This window comes from Cupressus sempervirens, chromosome 6, assembly GCF_028749045.1.
Source record: "Cupressus sempervirens isolate cs-2001-9-10 chromosome 6, ASM2874904v1, whole genome shotgun sequence".
NCBI classification, from domain to species: domain Eukaryota; kingdom Viridiplantae; phylum Streptophyta; class Pinopsida; order Cupressales; family Cupressaceae; genus Cupressus; species Cupressus sempervirens.
In genome coordinates, this window is record NC_143123.1 from 668,191,964 (window position 1) to 668,216,491 (window position 24,528).

Consider the following 24,528-nt stretch of genomic DNA (forward strand, 5'->3'; position numbering starts at 1 on the left):
CATTGCCACATTCCTAACCGCGTGGTATCCATTCTTGCGCGGGTCTAATACATCCACCATCACAGTCAGGGTAACCATTAACGACACAACCTAAGTTGATAGGGAACTATTTCGTTTCATATTTCTTTTAATCTGTCAGAGCTTTAAAGGATTAGGTGTTGGTGCAAGTTCAGCAGTTTTGTGAGTTCTAGATACAAACAAAACTGTTGCAGTAAAGAAAATTTCTTGGGAATTCAAAGGAAGGTATTCATGTGACTACCTTGCGAGAAATAAAATTGTTAAAGGAGCTGAAGGATCCAAACATAATACAGTTGATGGATGCTTATCCACACAAGCGGAATTTACATATTGTTTTTGAGTTTATGGAAAGTGATCTTAAGACCAGTCATTCCATAGCAAGGAAGGCACCATAGTATGAGCTTAGGCATTTGGTAACGAGTCATGCTCTCAATAGTAGCAGTACATTATAGATATCCGCAACAGGAGAACAGTCTCATATGGGTTGAGTGTATTCCAAATTCACGGCATCTGTATTGGTCTTGCATTGAAAGAAGATTTTGTTTCCAACACTGGGTAGCATTCTCCAGTATCACGAGAAGGTTAGAGTGCAAGTTCAATTGGGTATTGAAGGCCCTTATGTGAGTAAGAGCACACAGAAAATCATGGACGGGTTCAGCACATTGCAGGTTGCAAATTGCATTTAAGGGCAGGACACGAATGTTGAGGGTGATGCTCGCAATAATTGAAGCATTAGTTACAGTTACCTTGATTTCGAGAATCAACAAGTAGCAAATATATAATATTCTGTCAGATTAATTGTTTCGTTCTCAAGAAAATTTCAATGCAATAGTAAATTGGAGACAATCATTTTCTTACTCAAGGCATCTAATGACACACCAATTGTTTAACAAAATGCACCAAATATAAAAGGAGGAATAGTTGAACATAATTATCAGAGATATCTGAACTTTGTTTAATGCTGAGCACCAAACTGTTTGTTAGATTGTCATTAGTCATCCGAGAATTTTCGTTGTCAGCTAAGAGTGGGTTGGTGTCGAAATAGTCTCCAGTTTTGAAGGAGTCTTCAACTCATACTCATTGCAAAAATTTGCATATTCACCATCATCGACTGCAAGCACAGGAAGTTATGTTCAAAGATTGAGTTGTTAAGGCACATCCATTAACTCCATTCTGTCATGATTATTCCTAGCAGTCCAAACAACAACATACATTATCACTGCACAAACTGAAACATCGTATCAGCAAGCTTGCAAACTGCTTAACAGGATTAAAATGGGGAAAATACCTGGCTATAAATTGCAACAATAGTTAGCCCAAAATTTCCAATCTGATATGAGGGCTGAAATAATGGGCATATATGATGATTACCACAAATTTCCTCCACAGATTCAGAAAGAATTACCTTTCACGGACTATGTTGACTTTTAGCTAGAGCTGCACAACAAGACGGCTATGATAAGAAACAAATACTATGATTTGGCTTGAGGTCTCCTTGCAGAGGACAGTTATAGAGAATTGCATAAGGAAGATATCAATCAACCTGACAGTAGTACTAATAATGGCACAAGTATACTAATAGGTAATTGGGAGACAAAAGTATCTTATGGAGCTGTTTACACTAGTCCTTCTGATGAGTAGGTTAATGGCCCATGTAGTAGAGTTGATCAAACCGCCAACGTTGGCAACTCCAACATCTTATTTGGTGACATGGAAATTAACTTGGATGAATTATATGATGATACTAGGCTGGAAATTATGTCAAGTTTTGAGGAGGAGAAAATGGACCGCAATGTTGGCAAGATAGATGATCTAGCACACATTGAGCTAGAGGATATATATGAAAATGTTGTTTCCCTAGGTGATGAAAAATCAGAAAACTCTATGGAGAACAGCCCATTTGTGTTTGAAGGAGATGGTCAAAAACCATTATCACTTTTTGACTTATTAGATATGCTTTTGGTCAAAGAGGACAAGATTGTCCAAGTGTTGACGAGGTTGGATGATTCTTTCAATTTGATTGAGGATCTCATGGAGAATATTGTGATAGAAGAGAGGCATGAGAATGTTTGCGGTATCACAAGTCCTCTTTTACATACTATTTTTGAAACTTTGAAAATGATAAAATATGAGTACTTGCAACTATTAATGGATAGAGATCTAGCAATAAAATTTGGAAGGGACAATGAGAGCGAGGTAGATGAGCTATGTCTTCAATTGAGCTTAACACATCATACCATCCACAAAGTTGAAAATCAAACAAGTGGGGCAGCCACTTATGAAGAAGATGACAGTGGTTCAAGGGCACAAGAAATCATGCAAATCATTGAAGGAATTCATAAAGTGGGTAGATGTGAAGGCAAGCAATGTGATTCAATCACATGTTTTCTGTTTTAGACTTTCTATGGTGAGAAATTTTTTATGGATCAACAAGTTGATAAGTCTGAAAATTCTGATTTTTATGACAGCAGCTGTACATTTTCACAGGAGGACATGGTTAGTGATACAACAAGTGAGGATAATTTAGAGTTTTCAGCTAATGGTGAACCATCCTTTTATAAAGACTTTGACATAAGCGAGAGTACTTATGGTGGAGTAGGAAGTTCAAATTGATCTTTAGCATGTTCTGAGGGAATCTTCAGCTTGCCCAGAGTTTTATCACCTATTTCTTATGAGATGGCCACAACCTACTTGTTGATTGGTGTTTTTTCTTGGTGGTATATTCCAGCTATCAGTGATTTTCCTGTGTATGTTAGTAGTATATTCGCTAATTCTCTTTGGCCTGTAGGGGTCATTGAGTTATTTGCAGATGAGTGGGGAGAACATACACCACCCTACGTTCCACATGAGGTGTCTTCATTCTTTATCCAGTAGTATATTGAAAATAGTGGGAGTATTCATGATGTTGGTGATTCACCAACCACTCCTTCCTTTATCTAGGATCATGTTGATTGGGTGATCGGGAATCCAGGTGCTAATAGTATCTTACATCTGGTGGATTATGCTGTGTTGTTACACAATCACAGGATTATGATTTGTGTTTTTCAGCCTTTTGACATATCAGAGTTCCAGCGGTTAGGATTACTTCATTTTCATCGGAGTGATATAGTGATTGAGTCAGATTGGCCGGAATCTGTCATTGTTATTAGTTCACTGATTGCAGAAGTGGTACAGTGGTACAGTTAGTACAGGAGCAGGTCAATGGTATCTTAGACAGCGCATGAGTTCTCACTTGGGATCTAGGGGGAGCATCCCTACGTATTGCCTTTTATTGGGGAGCTAGGAGGAGAGTTTGGTTGCTATCATCTTGGGGTGGATATGGTTATATTGTTGAGCTCCCATTTTCACTTGACAGTACAGACTTGCAGGGTCACTCATGGAGTGAGGCATTCATTCTGATCGATGGTATTGGCACACAGGGTAGCAATACATGGTAGTTGGTGTCCCTTTATGGTGAGACTTGGGATCCTGACATTCAGTTATTTGGCACATTGATTCCTATTGTACTGTTTCACCCTTCTGAGTTTGGGAAGATGCATGCCGAGGTACATCGGCTGAGGAGTAGAACCTCATTTTCGAGGCGAGTATGGGATCTTAGCATTTGGTTTCTGCAGGTATGAGCGGATTGCTTGAGGGCAAGCAATCTGTAAGGAGGAAGGATTTGTAATGTCCCCTTTTTCTAGGACATTATAATTCTGTGTGCCGGATCACTTTGCCTATGTTTTGGGGGCGAAAAGATTCTTTACGGAGTTCAGTGTGAGGTTTGGCCTAGGCATTTCCAGTTTCAGACTCATCAGAATAGTTTTGGCAAGTTGTTCGGATGCTTACTATTTTTAGTAAGTAAACAGAGCTCAGTATTCTTGATATCCCTGTGTTGGTTTGGAAGCGTCTTGCCGAGAGCTTTCCAACGAGCTATTGTACATGCTTATCGGAGTTTGTTTGATCAGTTATTTTAATGTTTGATGATTATATGGTTTACCGACTAAGTGACTATTAAAGTTGATTTAACTTGTCACTTTATTTTTAAAAATGTACTATGTTCACTTAAGAGACTAAAGGACAAAAAACTTCTTTATCCCACATTGCTTAAAAGAGCGTGCATCACATTGGGAAAAGTGATAAAGGTACAACAAGTTCCACATGGGAAGCAATGAAGATATAATATTTAAAAAATAAATATTAATCTGGGAGCTGGAAACAGTTGCTAGTTATTTCTTTGAGGACGCAAACCCTTGAAGAAGCTTTGGAGGTTGGATGCAAACCTAGACTTCCTACAGGTTTTATCTACATTTGCCAATCTGATTGTTTTTACTGTTTGAAAGATTGTATCATTTGGATATTTGCATGTTATTGTATTGCTGTTGTAAAATATAGTAACGCATTTGATGGTTATCTGAGTTAACTCCTGGTTTATATATGCACTTTCTGAACATTGGAGGAATAAACAAGCATTTTTTGAGTTTTATTGTATGTAAATCTGTTGATTAGAAATCGATTTAAATTCTGGAATTTATATTGGATATTGGTTTACTGTTCGGATTTAGATCTGCAAGTATATATCTCTAGTTTTTGATAAAATATCTGGAAAGGGATATTACAGTTTGAAAGTTTTTGATCTTATTTACTTCATAAATTCGTAGACTTAAATAATATTTGATCTCAGACTTTGACAACTATTTGGTGACCACCATTTTAAAAGGATTGATAATACTGATCTTAGTTACTTCTTCCATTGTCCTTATAATTGCACTACCTATGGGGATGAGGTCAATTCATAAGAATCATACTAAATATCATAGAAGCAAAAATCATTTGGGGAAAAATTGACAAACCAAAAGTATTAAGTTCTTTTTAAAAAGTGGGAAAAAAATTGGGAAAAACGAGTTCAAAAAAAATAAAATTGTAGCAAAAGAGAACTATTTTCTAAGGGTGATTCCATAGCATATAGATATAGAAATATAATAAAATGAGTTTAACCCATGAATTGTAGAAAATAGATTTTTGTCGTTCATATTCATATTGTTGATACCATAGGCAAATATTCAATTAACTTAGTAACCAAATACTTGTCTATGTCTGAGATTGAATATAAGGACATGGAAGAAGAGCATCACGTAAGATGAACAACAAGTCATTTTGTGTATACATGGGAGAAATCGGAAAGATCTCAATGCTTTCCATTATTTGCAACCAAACAACATATAGAATAATGATCATATAAATTGAAGTATGTTACAACAGGGTTGGTCCCTTTGGTAGACCTTGTACCAATGGAGCAATAAAGGTGATCCGAAAAGAGTTTAATAAATCCAAAGACACATCGAGCATCACATTACATGCAACAAAACACATAAAGGAATACACTGTACGAGTGAACTAATCTAGTGAAAAAAAACCACCTTCCAATCTTGCGCAGCATCATTTAGAGATGGTGGACAAAATGCCAAAGGAGCCACAACTAGTTCAGTAGATGGAACTATCTCTAGGGTTAGTGATGAATCACGATGTGTGCCATTAGGAATTGGAATATGCTTTCAATGCCTTTTATACAATTGTTAGTGAACATGCAAGCAACAAATGATATACAAATTTAGCAATGAAATAAGTGATCAAACAATGCAATATAGCATTGAAATGATCAATTAATCACCTATTTAAACAAAAAATGAGCTAAATAAAACGATGATTAATCAATAATGCATGTTTAACGTACAGGGTAAAAGGATACTTATTGCATGTAGTTCAGTAAGATATAACACATAATAGATACTTTATTTTATTCATATATGCAATATGCACTCCAATGCTTACAATATGATTATGATGATTACAATGATGTTCCAAAGTCCCTTCTGGATGGTGTACATATACTCTCCCGAAGGGGTGACTCAACCGTCATGCTCCCTTTCAGATACTATTCTACCCGTTGGATACAATATAGAATTTATCAACAAAATCATCCCCCCCCCCCCCCCCCCCCCCAAAAGTAAAGTCATCTCTGGACGACAAAATAAAGACAACAAAACTCAAATTTCACTAAGACAATTAATTACATCTATGTTTAGATACTAAGAAGAGGGATGCATCCTTGGTGTAGTGGCCGTCTGTGCCCTAAGCTTGTTCAGCTCTGCTCGTAGTTTGTAACTTGCTCCTTCCAAACTTTCAATTCTGCTTCAATGCAAGCACATAAAAGATGAATTTTATAAATTGATGTCTCTAAATCTGAGAATATGATGCTATTAAATTCAAATCTGACCATCCAAATTGGAAATTATGCCAGCCATGTTGAGTTCACCAAAAAAGAAAAGGAAGTGATTAGGTGTTCACCAGTCTAAACATGCAAACTAGGAGTCATTTCCAATCCCATCATTCATTGGAGAATAGTTCATGAGGTCCAATTTCAGTCCCTTAGGAGAGCTGGGCATTGTGGATGATTGTTCTCTTTTTGAGTTGATATGGTTGGAATTAGAAATGATGGTTAAGCTAGGCACTGGATAAGAATCAAGTAAACAAAAAGATACAAAATTGAAACGGAAAGTATGAACTCATATTCAGAAATGAGATACTGAAAAGAACCTGTCACTGAAATCTGGGCCTGAAAGTGCCGGTAAATGGAGCTAGGCAACATAGACCCGGGGGTGTTTTCATCAACTTTTGTATTCAGGCTCCAGACCAGGATGCTTTGTAGATTATTGGCCCAAAATTTTAGTGAAAAAGTGTCGGTCTATGGAGCAGCACTCCTTATACCACAAATTTCTGCCTGTTCAAAATCTAGAACTGTATTTCTCAATCCAGTCTCTGCAGCCATCTGTTCTAGAACCCGCACATAGAAAAGGGAAAAGTGTTGTGTTGTATTAGGGGCTTGCTAGTTCAAACGCAGGGTAGAAGTTAACCTTGACTGCAGCAATGATGTTTAGAAAAGAGAGTTTACCCGTCATAGGACAGAGTCTGAGAACCTTAGGGAAATGCAAAAATGAAAGATGATACCTTTTCTATGATCTTCTTGCCTTAAAGCCTCATAAAAGGTTGGTGCTTCTTAATAGGAGTAAGTGCATGCTTTCATTCACGGAGGAAACACATAAACTTGGTTATTTTGCTCATGTGAATGTTTGAGTTCACTGTGGAGATGCCTGATTGCTTTGCTCAATTGAAGTGTGAGTTGGAATTGAATACTTGTTGAGAGATGCTCAAATGAGGGGGTGAGTGCCATATTTATATGCAACTTCACACATTTGGTGTTGAAAATTAGAAGAAGGCTGACATCGGGAAAAACTTTCCCGCTGAACAACTTCTCGAATGCTAGATGTTCAAAATGTTAGATATAACCCAGACACATAGATAAACAATAATAAGGGAAACATAATACTATAGCAAACAGCAGATGATACCTTGTGAAGACCCTTCGAGAATGAAGGGAAAAACCTGACCACACAACAAAAGATCATTTTATTAATAATAAAATTCAATTGTACAATGCCTATTGCTTGATGCAATATATATATATATATATATATATATATATATATATATATATATATATATATATATATATATATATATATATATATATATATAACTAACTTAAAGAAAGACTCTTCACATTCCAACAAGAAAGTCTCTTCAATTTCCCAAAACGTAACTTTTTATTACAATTACAACTCTTCGAATTTCCATGCCTTACTGCATGTTGAATGACATGTCTTTATTTAATTTTACAATTTATCATAAATGTCCTTTGTAGCTGAAGGTGACCATAACAGAATTAAAGCCCAGAGATAAAGATACCTATCGCAGCTATAAACTTTAACATTCCCTCTTTGTGAGAGAGAAATCTTTAGCTGAACAGTCACAAAGCTGCAACCAAAATGTCAATGATAAAATCTGATAAGATAGATCCTATAAAATTTCACGGAATCACTCAACATGAAAATCCTGCAAGAAACACAGTCAGATTCTCTCATGACACTAAGAGAACAGTATACCAGCTGTTAACAATATACAATTACTCACAACCATGGAATCACTGAACATGATAAACTTGTAAGAATCTCAGTGAAGCCTTTAATCACAAATACTCTCCACGTGAACTGTCATGGAGTAACTCAACATGACATCCAACTCCGATCACGGATTCTCTCCACATGATGTCATCATGGATTCACTCCACATAATGATCACTCCCAGAGTGAAAGAGTTATCATAGCTGATTCTTAAAACCTTATTTATTCACACAAGAATAGAAATAGGCATAACAAAAACAAGACTTCCATTCAAGTCTTAAATTTTACAAATGCCACAAGCATTACAAGCATATATGAGAACGATCAGGTTTCCATAAGCACTCCCTCTTAATTATGAAGCCTCCCTCTGAAACGAAAACATCTACCTCTTAATTATTGCTTTTCTTGTTGCATCCAACAACGGAGAGAAATCAGTAATCCAATCTATCATATAAGGAAATGAATACTAAAAGAAAACACTATTACCAACTATATAAAATATAGAGTACTTATCTCTATTTTAATACCAGCAGCAGTCCATGCTTTTGCAACTTCATAAGAATTTATCTCCTTTTAATACTGGTTAAACACACATAATCATCCGGAGTATGTGAAGTCTCTATTGCAATAAAACATGATCAGATTTGATGGAGCCTAAAAATTAGGTCTCCATTAGTGACATAAGGTTGAAAATTGATGATATCAAAGGATTTATAAGCATACACAAGATTGCTAAGGTAACCATTACCAATATTAAAAGTACGAGGAGCCAAACTCACTGTTTGAATGAAGTGGAAATTACCTTCAATTTGCCAGACTTGTTGAAATACTATGAATATAAATTGAAATAATACTATTGGCAAAGGTAAGTAAAGCATCTGCAGCTTGCATAATGTCTACACAGTAATAGTGATACATGGATACACTCAGCAAATGGTAAAATATTCTACAGCATATAGATGTAAGCATATTGGAGATATGATTTACTCAGTCGGTGAAATATATGTTCTCTTCAAGGAAATATCTTGTCCCAAGGATTTCTGACCAAGTCCTAATCAAATGCTTGTTTGGACTGACAAAACATTTAGCATTTTAATTACAAATCACATTCCTGGCAGACATATACGGGGTCATGTATACAAAGGAAGAGGCACATGGATAATTTGAAGAGCATCAGTATCCCAGCCCATGGCTCCCTGTCGAGTATATGAAATTGTTTAGCAGAATTATTAAAGGATATAGTCACAGATATATTATTGAGAGCAGCAGATAAGTATTATATAACCACATAAGAAATAGTAACTCTATCACTGCTGAAGCCATACAAGTGCAAGTATTTATAATCCGTGCCTGGAGAATTGGTTGCTGTAAGTAACATATTAGACATTCATCATAAAATAGAAGTTATTAATTCATATTAAGTAGTCCAAAAATGTTTCTAAGCATTGTGTGAAGAAGATTCTGTGTCTATCGCAGGTATTAGAAGATACAACACAATTCAGAATACATACGAAAATACAAGTACAACAATGATGAAAAAGAAGAAATATGCACAGCCTTATACAGAGGAACAGTACATGATTATATATGTTGAGATCAAAGCAAAGAATATAAGTCTCATTATGACAGTGGAGTGCTTGAAAGCGTTCAGCGAACTTATTAGAGATGGTCTGATGTGCACAGGATGCTTAGGTTCTATGATTCATTATGCATGATTACTGTCAAAAGACCTAAGATCATGAACAGATTGTTTTCTTACAGCGAACACATAACCTTAATAGCACAGCGCTAATTGATCCTAATGATACTCGGCAAGGGTAGTAAAGGATACTGCAACCACAGTCTGAAATGAAGGGCAATACAATATGGACGTCAAACAGTAGATACTCAATGAAATTTATCATGTTTCCTGAACCAGCAATGAAAATCTATGGTTATCTGATTCATCAAACGATCAGTCTATGATGTGTATTAAGGATGATTGCCTGAGATGTTATTGGGCATCAAAAGTTTGAAAATGGACTCCATATAATCAAGCTCTTGGATTCGTCTCCCAATCGCAGAAGGAATGTTTTTCATCATGCAAAGATGGCAAATGAATAAGCGAGCCATTAATTGAAGCGTTTTTGTTCTCCTTAGCATTAGCGTTTTCCACGGGGATTTTTGGGTATTTTTTCCTATCAATTATTATCTATATATTTTATTTACAGCACTCTATATTTGTGGCAGGTATGTAAAACCCGTGGGCAAAGTGTGAGTACGGACATGGGAGGAGTGTCTTCGCAGATGAATGACAAATTAGAAGGAAAGCAGAAGAAAGCCTGGAGTGACAAACAAGCCAAGTGCAGAGGCACAGTGACGTTCGATGGCTGATACTTTGAGAAAATCACATATGTCACAGGAGGCAAACAAGAATGTAGATGTGTTCTGTGTGTACACTAAAGAGAAATTTCCTACATTGCACATGGCGAAGGAGACACCCATGATGTAAAAGTTTTCAAATACTGCACACACACGGATGGTTTTGAAGAAGATATATATTCATGGTTAATCATATTATCTCCCACAAATTAACCAATTCAATATTCCGATGGTATCTTAGTAAAATTTGTATATGAGTTGGATTAGGTATTAGTTTTGAGTGGACATATTGTTTTGAAGAAGGCCTCGCACCCTTTCATCATTTATAAATATATGATGAAAATCAAACAATACAATACATATTCATATAAAATTTTTACATACCTAAGTCTTATGCACTTTGATATATTATATTCCTTTTTTGGAAAAGACTGAATGATTGAGCAAAGCTTGTGAATTGTGGATTGTTGAATAAATTTATATGCGATTCTGGAGTCAAATTGAATTGGATGGATCATCCATAAAGAGTATTTCCAATGCAATTTTATTTCTGGCATGATCAGTAAGAAATATTTATTTTATTTGCATTAAGCTTTAGAGTTAAAATATTATATAGTTTCGTCCTTTATAATTATTATTTTTAATTTTATAAATAATTTATAAGTGGATAGGATTAATTATAACATTTTAAAATTGAACATCATAGATATTGAGAAATATTTAATTATATCTAAATCTATATTTGTTTTGTCTCCAAACCACAGGAGTTAAAACACATTCCAGATTGTTTTGAAATTGCGTCCATATATTTGATCTACTGCATCTTGATTACTAAATTGTTTATAATTTATGTGCGTAGAATTTTATAAAGTTGTATGTTTTAAACTTATAATACTAACTCTATCACCCTTCGGCACTAGTCTTTATATTTTTCATAATTCACAATCCATATGCCGACAATTATTTCATATCTTTCCTTTGAAGAATTAATATATTCATTTGTTGCAATCATCTGTAATAATCACTTTTATTTAAAAAACTCTCATATATTCATTTATTATTCTTAATTCACAATCTGCAAGTTTGAGGTTTTTCATAATTCTTGCCATTTGGAAAACTTTCGTTGTATTTGTGTTCTAACCAATCTCCTTTAAGCATCTTGGATTTAAGGTTGTTGTCTAGGATTAGGTACACTCGCCTTGGTTTTGCAGAGCCAGAAGTGCAAGGAACTCAGACCACATTGTTTAGCTCCGTCAAGTTGGCCATAACCGGTTGGATATCCCAGCCATAACCGGTTGGATATCCCAGCATCGAGTTGGCAAGACTCGTAGGATTCCAATCTGTGGTTTTGGGAACCAACAGGATTCACTACTCAAAACATGAAGACACTTCTGCTAAATATTATAGACTAAAGTATGTTTATGAACAGGCACAATACTCCACATTGGAAGCACACGCTCATGATGAAGAAAAAGAACAAACTTGTAGGCAACTTCAACTCTGCTAATCGTCGTACTCTAGGTTGTGATATTTGTATCACATACTGCACAGATTTTCCAGATATGACTCAATACATAGTGGACATGTGAACAATCATGCATATCACGCTAGATTGAAGTCTCGATGCTTTTCTTTTCTCACAATACTCCACAAAGACTAATTGTTGTCAAACAATAATGCTCCCATAGTGGAGAAAAAACAAACTCGATCATGCAGCTTCTTCATCGTGCTTCAGACTCCAAAACAGATATGCATCCGACTGCCTTGCATGAGACTTTTGCCGATCCTTTACTATATTCAGAGAAATCGTTTCTTTGGGTGTATGCCTTCTAAGATAGAAATTTTGATGATGCTTGCTCTAGAAAGATACCTCACGCCTTGTTTTGAGTCTGTGATACTTTGCTAAATTGTCGATACAAATTTTCCATTATTAGTTAAACATCTACATGATCTTTTTTTATTTTAATGTGGCCAAACAAGTATGACAGTTGGCCAAGTATGACAGAACGATCCTATACCACAAAGCATATGAAAGGGAACATTGATGAGAAAGGAAGGCGATTCAAATAGGAATCAGAAGATGCCAAAAAAATGAGAGAACATGCCACCCAAACATACATAAAAGATACCACAAAAATGGTCAGAAGAAGAAGATGAAACCATCGTCAATGAAAAGTTTCATGCCAAGTGATGAGAAGACCACATCAAATTCGGGTGCAAGCAAACGACATTGCAAACTGCATGAGAATAGGGAGGATCAACTATTGAATCGTTTTGGCAATCCTCAAACTATTCATAGAAAAGAATGACGGTACTTAATGAAAGAATAAAAGCGGAGATATGAATGCGATAATCTCAGACGATATCTAGAAGCCAACAAAACAAAGTACAATACAGACAAATGACTGAAGCTTAGGTTGAAAACATATAAAACCAGATCATACGGGACCAGGGATAACTCCAAGTGAAGAGAGTCTTGCAGATAGAATCATGCAACGAAAAACTCTTTCCTATGTAATCACATGCTGTTTGCATTACACATAGGATGCCAAATTCATCGCACGAGATCAAAGAAGAAGGTGGTTACAAGGATAATATTAAAAATCCCGATACACATTAAACAAAATGATGACAAAAAAACTGATCACGAAATTTTTTATCTTGATTCTGACAGATCTGAAAACTCCCTCCATAAAGACAAAAACGGATCATTGCATAATAGACTATCCGAGCAATTTGAAGTTGGGTTTCAATATTTGATGCAAGAAGAGAGTAAACTCAGCTAAAAGGGACAATACAAATCTTAAATAATGACACAAAAGCATGCACTAGAAACACAAAAAGTCTCAATCCTCAAAAATTCTATATTGCTGTAATAACTTAGCTCTAATACAATGTTAGATATAACCCAAACCCAAAGACATAGATAAACAGTAAGGGAAACATAATACTAAAGCAAACACTAGAAGATACCTTGGGAAAGCCCTTCGAGAATGAGGGAAAAACCCAGCCACACAACAAAAGATCATTTTATTGATAATAAAATTCAAGTGTACAATGCCTATCACTTGATGCGATATATATAACTTAAAGAGTGACTCTTTACATTCCAATAGAAGGTCTCTTCAATTTCTTAAAACGTAACTCTTTATTACAATAACAACTCTTCGAATTTCCATGCCTTAATGCATGTTGAATGACACATCTTTATTTAATATTACAATTTATCATAAATGTCCTTTTCAGGTGAAGGTGATCATAATGGAATTAACGCCCAGAGAAAGATTTCTATCGCAGCTATAAACTAACACAAAATGGGGCCAGAATAGCTAGATTAGGTGCTAGGTGCGATAGTCCAAGAGGTCTACAGTGCCAGGCACCATAATCCTAGCATTTTGGCCTGCGTTGAAGGTTAATGAGCATGGTATTATGCTGAACTTCCAGATTTGACCACTGATTAAGCTCAGTTAGTCAAAAATCAGGGACATGAGGGAAAAACATCAAAGTGAGCCCCAAATCAGAGTGAAAATTTAGAGATACAATTTACGATGCTACACAAGTTAATATTAAAATAATAATATTAACTTCAATTGTCAATTTTTTGTATTGTGAAATTTTTAAACCCATCAACATCAGCATCGACATTAGATGATGCAGGAACTGAAGAAATGCAATCAGTGCCATTACCAGTACACTAAAAAAGTGCGTTCACTTTCAGACTCCTCAAGTACACTATGTTGGAAAGTGGAAGCATTCAAGTCAGTTTGCTCTAGCTCCTTATCTCAAAACTTTGTCATCTTTGGGGGCAGCACACTATTTTCATAATTTCTCAAGATGCAAAAAACAGTGCTTGTATAGCCAAAAAGCCATATGGTTTGGAGTATTTAATACACATTTTCTATGCCAATGTGAGGCAAGGGCTCAAACTTGCTAAGAGCTCAATGATTTCTTGCTGAAAACCATCAAAAGCTTGCTAGGAAACTGTATAAAAACTTGTTGACAAAATCGGAATAAAAACCCTATTTTCTTGTCAAAAATTTGAAAAGTTCTTTGCAGGTGCACTGGGATCTGTCCCGATCCTTCCTTTGTTTGTCCTGGATGAACTCAACTCTCTACGGCAGCAGCCTTCTTGAATCCTCAAGGGAACCAGACACAACTATGGATCCAATTTGAGCTGGACCCAGATTGGGTGATACTGGGTGGATGGTGTAACAGAGCACCAAACCCATGAAGTGCCTGTTGCAACTCATTGTAAAGTAGTTTGTGGAAGTGTTCCAAGTTACATACTTATATTTTTTGAGATAATGGCCTACTTAATTTATTTTACTAATATTTATTGATCCAATTTAGATGAGGAATTATTATATCAAATATCACATTTCTGTATGTGATGTGCTGATTTCTTGTTCTTATGATTTGTTTTTTATGCTTTGTGGACTTTCTCCCAGGATGATTGGTCCAACCATGCCATCAGCAGAAATGTTAGCAGCTGCTGCAAAATTAACTGAGGCAGAAGCAGCTTTAAGGTTTCTGTTTGCAAATCTTTAAATTATTTTGTATTATCAGGTTATGATGATATAGTAGATCTTATAGTTATGCTACAGCTCATAGCAACGAAATAGGATTTCATTGTACTGAAGAAGCTCTCCTATTTAAAATTTTCAGGGAAGCTGAGGAGGAACTGGAGAAGGGTGTCCTCATAGGCCCCCCTCCACCATCTGCTGTTGCTGAAGCAGAATCAGCAAATGATGCAGAGCGCTTTGAAGAGGTAGGTTTAGTTTTGTCAGTGATTGCAACAAGACAACCTGAGTAACTCATAACTTAGTCAATATATTATTAGATTCAAAATTGTTGTCTTGTGTAGAACACTTTGATTGAATAGACCTCATTGATTCTTCTTTCTCACAAGGGAATAACAATAGCATGTTTCCTGGTGAATAAAATACTAGATTTGAAATTCTTAGCTGGCACTGACTTGTGGTATGCGGAAATTGAAAGTAACCTTCCTTTTTGGTATGTGCATGACTGTCAGAATTCTTTATTTGATGTTATGATATGGTAAAAGAAAGTGCATCTTGTTATAGTAGAGAAATTTGTTGATTCTTAGTCACTTCTGTTTCATTTCCATCTTAATGTCATGAAATTAATTCATGTCCTATTCCTTTTTTCTGCTAGGTGAGTCAAATTTTCGTTTGTGTTTGAGTTCTGGGGTCCCTAGCTTGTGTGCTTAAATGGTTCTTAGCTTCTTGCCATTAGAGTAATAATTGTAAGGCAGTGTGTTCTGTTAAAAACTTAAAAGCCATCTTTAGTTAAAATCCTTCATCATGCAAGTAGCCTTATGCAAATCACTTCAATTAGGTTTCCAATTACCCTACAGATTCTTCCAATGTTCTAGCTAACTAATAATTTCTATTTTAAAAATTTCCAGATGAAACTTTTGCTTAAAAAAAAAAAAACCTTAATAGGACCATATAATATATTCTCCTAAATTTCTGCTTTCTGTAAAATTTGCATAACTTTACTATGATCTTATTACTGTATATGATCTATTCCTTGTCGTCGGCATTTTTAATTTATTTTCTGAGCTAGGATACTATATTTCCTGATTGAAGTCATTTTAACCAGGTGACAAGGATCATCGCTTTGGATGCAAGTAACCCATATGAGATATTAGGCTTGAACAGAACCATGCCTGCGGAAAGCTTGAAGAAGAGGTGACAATTTTCTTTTTGATTTTTTTCTTTGGATGAATCTAGTGTAGCTTCAAATAATGAATTAAATAGAAAAGTTAAACCGAAGCATATAGGATTACCTTACCTTGAGCCTTTGCTGTGTGAATCAGAGAAGCAAAATTTTCTCTCAGGAATTTCTCAGCAAAAGCCAAAGGAAAAAGGTGTTTTCAATTTATTGGGATTAACTTGGGAAAATGATTTGAACCCAAAAAACACAGAAAATTAAAAATAAAGAGAGAAATAAATGAATGCTTTTTTATTTTTAAAGTCATATTAATAGCATGGTGAGTGGAAGTTAAGAACATTCTACAGGATGAATTTTGAATTATGAAGCCCTTACTCACTGGTTTTGAGATTTCTTATAACAGTGTATGCTCCTTGGTGTATTACCACATAGCTAGGACTTTTGAATTAAGAGCATCCCATATACATGTGGGGTTGCCTTACAAATGAGCAGCTGGCCTTTTTAGTGGTTAAGGTTTACCGTTTTTTAGTAGGTTCCTTATTACAGTGTGGATGTGGCTCATCTTTGACAGCCTCGCTTGAGCCACACTTTGGTGCTTGTGGCTCCAAGTTTGGCTTTGATACTATTTTATTATGATATTATCCATGGAGCATCTAGTAATTGAACCTAAGATCTCTCAAGTACATGCTTGATTGCTCTAAATTGAGCTACACCCCCCTTTGTGACCAGGACAGTTTTTTAAGCTCTCCATAATTGTTTGGCTATGGCTTGTTGTCTCCAAAAGAGATATATATACTGATCATAGCCTTTAAAGGCTTTAGGAATGATTTTCAACATACAAATGAAGTGACGTGGTCTGATATCTTTTTTAGAGTCATTGACACAGAAAATCCGTTTCTGGTCATTGTTGACTTAGAGATTGTGACAGGTCATTGTTCACAAGACATAATTGTTTTGAACATTTATTGGAGGTACTTATACTGGTGGCATGCGACATGCATGCACAGCAGGATATCTTTGTAATGTGGCCAAATTACATGACTGGATGTATGTATTAATACTGATACCTGGGGTATGCTTCTTAATGTGGACATTCTGTGACATTGTCTGATTCATTGTCTGATTCTGTTGTCTCCAAAAGATATATATATATATATATATATATATATATACACTCATCATAAACTTTAAAGGCTTTAGGAATGATTTTCAACATACATATGAAGTGATGTGGTCTGATATCTTTTTTAGAGTCATTGACACAGAAAATCCGTTTCTGCTCACTGTTGACTTAGAGATTGTGACAGCTCATTTTTCACAAGACATATTGATTTTGGACATTTCTTGGAGGTACTTATACTGATGGCATGCATGCACGGCAGGATATCTTTGTAATGTGGCCAAATTACATGACTGGATGTATGTATTAATACTGATACCTTGGGTATGCTTCTTAATGTGGACATTCTGTGACATTGTCTGATTCTGTGTCTACAGTTGATTTTCAATGGTGAAATACCCTCTTCTGCTCACTGATGACTGCATGATGTGACAGAGATCATTTTTCTCGAGAAAGAACTATTTTGAATACCTATCATGGATTTATAATATATATTGAATGGGACGGAAGGTGTTGGGCTACCATTTTAGCATGGCCAAAGCCACAAAACCACGTGTTGGCATGAATTAATACTGATCATGAACATTATAGGCCTGGGGGATGAATTTTAATTCATATTCTGTAGTATGATCTGATTCCTTCAATGGAATATAGGTGATGGATACTCGTCTTATCAATAACTATTGATTTTTCCTTATATTTATTGTGTGCCTTTTACAGAAAATGATATTGCATTCATGTCTTTTCTGCTTTAATAATACATCTCAAAAATTTGAAAGCTTCAACATGAACTGCATTGTGAACATGTTTCTCTCATGTGATAGGTATTGGAAGCTTTCTCTCCTTGTACATCCAGATAAGTGCTCTCATCCTGAGGCACACCAGGCTTTCACAAGACTGAATCAGGCTTTCAAAGATTTGCAAGATCCGAGCAAAGTGAGGACTTGTTTTCCCTGATTCATTTTTAATGAAAATTGTAATTACTTAATGTGCTTCATATTATGATTTCTAAATTGTTTTTCATCTAATATTATATTCATGAATATAAAACATGCATTATATGTTAGTTTTATGTGCCTTTTGCTTGGCCGTCATTCACCTTATGCAGGGACACTCATTTCATGGTAGCATTCAGATTTATTTTTTCTCTTTTCCTGTTATTTTTGGCCAGGCACATTTTGTTTATCTTTTAGCATGACAATAGTTGGTTATTTTATATTCAGATTGGTTTCTAAATTCTGTGAGAAATGGCTGTGTATTCTAAAACAAGGTTATTTCAGCTCTACTTTTGTCTTTGCCTAGGCACTACATTGAGATGTGGATTTTTATTGTAAATCCTACAGCTTTTGTTCTATAGAAGCATCCTAGGGAACACCACTGAAATAAATAGAGAGAACATGTTTGAGTGTTGAGCTATAGCAATGCAATACCATTCATTTTTAATAGAAGATTGATGTAGTATTGAGTTTTCAGATATGTGAGTATTTTCTGTTCATATTCTCAGCATTGTCTATTTGTAGATTAGAGTGCTCAGATCTGCTGTTTTGGTTGGAGTTTCTAAGGCTATTCTGCCACTGGGGTTAGTTTTCTTAATATATAATCTGCTTACCTTGATTTGAAAATTTAATATGGCAGTAGATGATAATTATGACAAGCTTATATCGAGATGGGGGTGGGGTAGTGAATTGTTATAAGTTAATCTTTCACTTATTATAACTTAATATCTATAATCAGAACATTCACACAAGATTTAACAATTGAGAGACGCAAGATTATGTGGAAAGCCTGTTGGGAGATTACCGGGATGAAAAGTCTGCTGGGATATACTGCCCAAATTTAGTCATAAATATAAAATGTTTCTTGCAAAAGAATTTGTCAGCACTAATCCATTGGAGACAACAATCCTTGTCGTTAACATTTTGTAGGCACCAATGTATTGGAGAATCCTACCCCCATTGCTAAACACCATTTTAGCAAGAGACACCAGTCTCTTCTTTAGGAAGCACTGACATCCAAACAAACCAAGATTTTGTCTTCTTGAATGTTGCCTCTTCAATGTATAATAATCATTTGATTTGCCTTCAAAAGGATCTTCTTGTCGATGGTACACTCTTCACAAATTGGATGCAATCATTTTATATACTTTGCTTCTGAAATCTGCATATGCTTCCCTTCATAAATCTGCTTATCATATTTTCAGTACATCCATAAATCTGCTGCTAAATGCTCAGAAATCTACTTTTAAGTAGACTCATTTTTTATTTTCCCTCCTTCAATACCACATCTCTTATCTCCGCACTTTCTATATCTTCATTTCCCCTTACAAAATTTGCTTCCTTTATTAGATCTGGTAAGAAATCTATGCCACTGAATGATATTACATTTTTTCACAGTTTATCCCATTAACAAACCATATTCCAATTATATACCTTAATGCCATTTCATGGAGAGAGGCTTCATGAAAGGGGTCATGGAGGGTCGGCCTTTTTATTTGAGTTACCACAAATTAATAATATTGATCAAAATGGTGCTACAAAATGAAGGGGGTCAGCCTTCATTAAAATCCAATAATTATTTGTAGGGCCGGCCTCCATTCAAACACAATAGTAGTTTTGATTCCTATGTCTTAGGATTCCATTCGGTTACCCCTGTGGTTCGCCTCTAGTATAGTGTGGTATTATGTGGTATCCCTTGTGTATCTTTGTAATATGCTGTATATATTATTTGGGCTTATGTCATGTGATGTTTGGTCTTCTTGTGCATTCATGTGTTGTGATTCATTATGCTTGCTTCCATGGTGTGGAGCCTTATGCTATTTCTTATCTTGGGGGAGTGGACCTCAGGGTTCCATGTGGTTGGAAGAGTCTATAATTATGTCATCTTCTCTCTCATTGAAGTGATTGGATTTATTATGTATTTTGTGGAGGATATTTAGCTCTCCCTTGATGGCTATTCTTTGCATTTAACCATTTTTTAAACAAATCAATTTAAGGAAGTTGCCAAGTTTGGGTTTGTGATTTCATTTCTAACTTTGACCCTTGTATTAATGTAGCATTTGATTTTATAATTAAAATTTTAGTGCAAGATCTATAGAAAGTTGCTCATGTATGAATTATGAATTTAATAATATTACTATCATTATTACATTCTTTTGTAAGGAAGTGACAACTTAGTTGATGGGGGTTTGTCATGATTTGCGCATTAGTTTTGTGTTTGTAGCCAATCTTATTGTCCTTAATCTTGGATGATGTTATATATTGGTCTTGTATTATTTTTGGGCATATTTTGGAAGTTAGGATCCTTGTATATATTGGTGGTTTGGTTTTCATTATGTGTTTGACTTGCTTAGTTATATAGACATGGCTTAATTCTTTATTTGCTGAAGGAAGTGTTGTTTGAGGTTGGGTGTAATCCGTGTATAGTAGAGGCTCAAGGTGTTTTGATATTTGAGCTTTGTATATTGTTAACTGATGCTTCAATGTATGTTCTCATGGTCATTGATTTCTAATATCAGTTTGATGTTTTCATGTGAATTTCTATTGCTGTATGTTTGTTTTGCCCTAAAATGTGTAATTGAGGTCACATGAAGGTCCTAATTATGTTTTCGTACTATTGGTACCATTTTTAATGTCAAGTTGAAAATGATGTGGTTCTTTTGGACTTTGTGAAATTTTATTGCCTCACGGTTTGTTGGTTCTGTTGGAGCCTAATCATGCAATTGATGGTGTAAGGAGATCTAATGTAATGGAATGGATCCAAAAAGGACATGCATGAGTTATGTTGTATTTGGATTTTGGGATATGTTTTGGAACCTAGAGAGCTTTCTATCAGATTCTCATCTCCATACATATATGATTTTTGTTGGATGTCCATATAGAGGTTGGACAAATGTGGATCCTATTGATGATTTTGTATATTATGCTCAAAATCCTTCTTTTGAGGTTTGCTAGAATTTGTTGAATCTTTGAGATTTCTTGATGATTATTGTTTACGTTCTTTGTTTTTTTGTTCTGGTTTGGAATATAGCAGAGGGTTTTCTAGGAGCATTTCTAGGAGAGTAGCTTGCAATGGAGCTCGGGGTCTAAAATGCTTTGTCTAGGGTAACTCATCCTAGAGTTTTAATCAAGTGAAATCATAATTAAAATGAACTAGGCTGGGTTACACATTAATCAAGAATATTAAGTTTCCCCACCCATTGCGATAAGTTACCCTGTGTGGACTGTGGATATGTTGGAATGATTTAGCTATCCATGGGTGCTGATTTGACAAATTGACTTCCTTGTCCTCATGAAAAGTTGTCGGTTCCTCATAAGCTCTCACTTGGAGGCTAGGGTTCAGAGAGACATTTAGGATAACCTAGTATAGTGGAGGGCTGTGTGATGACACTCTCCTACATTCCCTTAGACTATCCTTGTAGTTCACTTCTGGTGCAGTTTGGCGTCTTGTGTTATTTCATGTGTATCTTTGTGATATGTCATCTATATTATTTAGGCATATGCCAAATGATGTTTGTTATTCTTATGCTTTCGTATAATTCATTGTGCTTTGTTGCATGGTTTGGAGCCTTGTTTTATCTCTTGGCTTGTGGGAGTGGGCCTTAGGGCTCTATGTGGTTGGGTGGAAAATATTTTTCCATCAAGGTTCATTGTTTTTCTGGCTTTTGGATAAACTATGTAGCATTTTGGTGTCTTCATTGTACCTTCATACAAGTTTCTTGATAGATGATAATTGTTGTAATTTGTATCAAATGATGTAAAATATGCAATTATAAATGATTGTAAACATGCTATAGATATGTATTGATGATCATTGACATGTAATATTATAATTGAGTTGACTAGTCATGCATTTGATTATTATCTTTATGTAATAGATTAGTCTCATATGGATTTATGAGTTTAGCATTATAAATATGATCTTTCCATTTTATGTTTAGAATTGTTAATTTGTTAATGCATTGCTAAGTAGTGATGTTGGGTAACCTAAGAGGACGTGGTCTTGATATTGTGATGTTCTTTTATGTTTTATCATGATCTCATATAAATGTTATACTTAAAGTTAATATTTTTGCTATGTTTATATTAATTCTATGTTGCTCTCATGGGTTCCTTGGTGATGCATTTTATTAAAATTGACTTGCATAAAATGAATATTTCTAATGATTATAGCTCTGTTCTAGACTTGGGTCAACTTCATTTGGTTGTGATGAATTTTTCTTTGACACTGATCACACTTCTTTCTCCTTTGATATCAATGACTATTGGTAGTGGGCCAACACCCCTCACGGGGTTCGCAACATGGCTTAACCACCTCCTTTGGATTCTATAAGTTTAGTGGTTGTATAGGGCATTGACAAGTCAGTCTTTTGGTGCAACGACAATCCTAGCTTGTAACAAGTGGTATCAGAGCTTGGTCACAGGTTTGAATCGATGCAAGCTACAATGATTGACGCTGGGAGGGGGATTGTTGGCAGTGGGCTGACATCACTCGCGGGGTTCGTGACATGGCTTAATCACCTCCCGTGGATTCTATAAGTAGTGGTTGTATCGAGCATTGGCATGTTGATCTTTGGGTGCAACGAAAACCCTAGCTTATAATAATGACAACATTTTTAACAGAGGATGCAATATGAACCCTTCTAGATCTCTGTATGGAGGGTGCTGCTACCTAGGAGAGAGTTTTAAAAATTTTAGTAGATGTGATGCCCTTGCTTTAGTGATTGAATAAATTTGAACTTTTGAGAGGTTGTAAGATAGGAATCATAGGATGCCTATACAATTGTGATAAATTGCTGGCTATAGTTATTCTTGGTTGATTTGTTTGGTTTTAGGATGCCCCTAGACTTGCAAGTATGACAAATCTTTATCTTAGAGATTGTCAAGAGGGTGCTTCCAACTTTACGCCTTGGAAACATAGATTGCAAATGTTATTGAAGGTTGATCTTTGGATATTTGTGGAGGTGGCATCTCCTATTCATTTTTTTCAATTGGTTGAACATAACAAAAAATTAGCGAAGATGGAGTGAACCAATCTAGATTTAGTGAAGGACTATTTTATCCTAACAACACAAAAGACATAATTGGAGGAGATGTATGATGACTTGACCACTTTGTATTGAAGTGTGAACAATTTAGACAAATGTTGGTAAAGAATTTGTTTACCGTATTGGGTAAAGAAGTTAATGCATACTAAAAAAATAGATAAGAACAACAAAACTCCTTGTATTATTTGCATATGCCAAAGACTTTACATACAGATGATTTACACTGAGCCAAGAGGGTGTATAAATACTTTCCGAAGAATTTTCCCAAAGGGGTCTATTGGCTACATGACAACTACCAAAGGGCCTGTCGACTACATAACAAGAACCTTCTCGAAGGGACCCATCAGCTACACAATATCTATCGACGACATACATCTTGTTGGCTACACAATATTTACCTACGACATCATCCCCCCCAAAAGAAAAAGTCATCTTCGGACGACAATTACAAAATATCCAAGACAATTAACAAACAAAATTCATTAACTGACTAAGTACAACAAGATAAAATTGCTTTTGTCACATCACTCTCACATTTGTCTGGTGCCTGCACCAACTGGTCTCCAAACCACACAATACTGTCTCCTTAGCTAACCTTGATAGCCACCTGTGCTGCTTTCTCTAGTTCCAACTCCTGGGTACCCTAAGCCAAGTGTCATTGTACTGCCTCCAATTGGATGATCAACTCCTCTCGAGTTCTCTATGCATCCACCAAGACAGCCTCACGTCCAACGCCTACTCCAAGTGCCTCTGGTACACAAACACTCCATGCCCGCAGTAGCTCCAGGTCTCATCAACTGGTCACACTTCCCACGACTGATAACCGCAACGACTGGGGGGTCTAGGGGGCATCGCCCCCAACGGAGTCAAGGGGCAGCACCCTCGTGGGGCCTTGGGGCAGTACAAGGCGGGGCGAGGGCAGTGCCCCTCGCCGCCAAGACCAAATTAGCACTTTGAAACCCACAGAAAACTGCATGGAACACACTATTTCTATCATTTTTATCTGATTCCACACTCTTTATGGCAACTACTTATGTCTACCCTTCCCTTTGGCATCGTGCGTTACTCATTCCGAACTGTTTCAATCTGTCATTTTTTTTTTGCTCCTCTCTCTATTTCTCTAGAACTCTGTAAATCCAACCCTTGGCGACAATCTGTACCAAACCTTCCTTCAATAAGTTACCGTCCAAGACAATCTCCTTCAGACTCCTCAAATGCCGTACAGTACAGGAAAAATGCATAAGCAACATAACAAAAATTATTGCTGCCTACTCTGTACGGGTATGGGG

At 35.8% G+C, this 24,528-nt stretch overlaps 1 protein-coding gene across 1 annotated transcript in view; it reads left to right on the top strand.

Annotated features, from left to right (window-relative positions):
• LOC149553958 (DNAJ heat shock N-terminal domain-containing protein) overlaps positions 1-24,528 on the top strand; it is a 193,998-nt gene that overhangs the window by 62,711 nt on the left and 106,759 nt on the right. The window contains exons 4-7 of the mRNA XM_089789292.1: positions 14,828-14,905; positions 15,045-15,147; positions 16,005-16,093; positions 18,021-18,132. Of these exons, the coding sequence (XP_089645418.1) occupies positions 14,828-14,905; positions 15,045-15,147; positions 16,005-16,093; positions 18,021-18,132 (382 nt within the window). The remainder of the gene's footprint in view (positions 1-14,827; positions 14,906-15,044; positions 15,148-16,004; positions 16,094-18,020; positions 18,133-24,528) is intronic.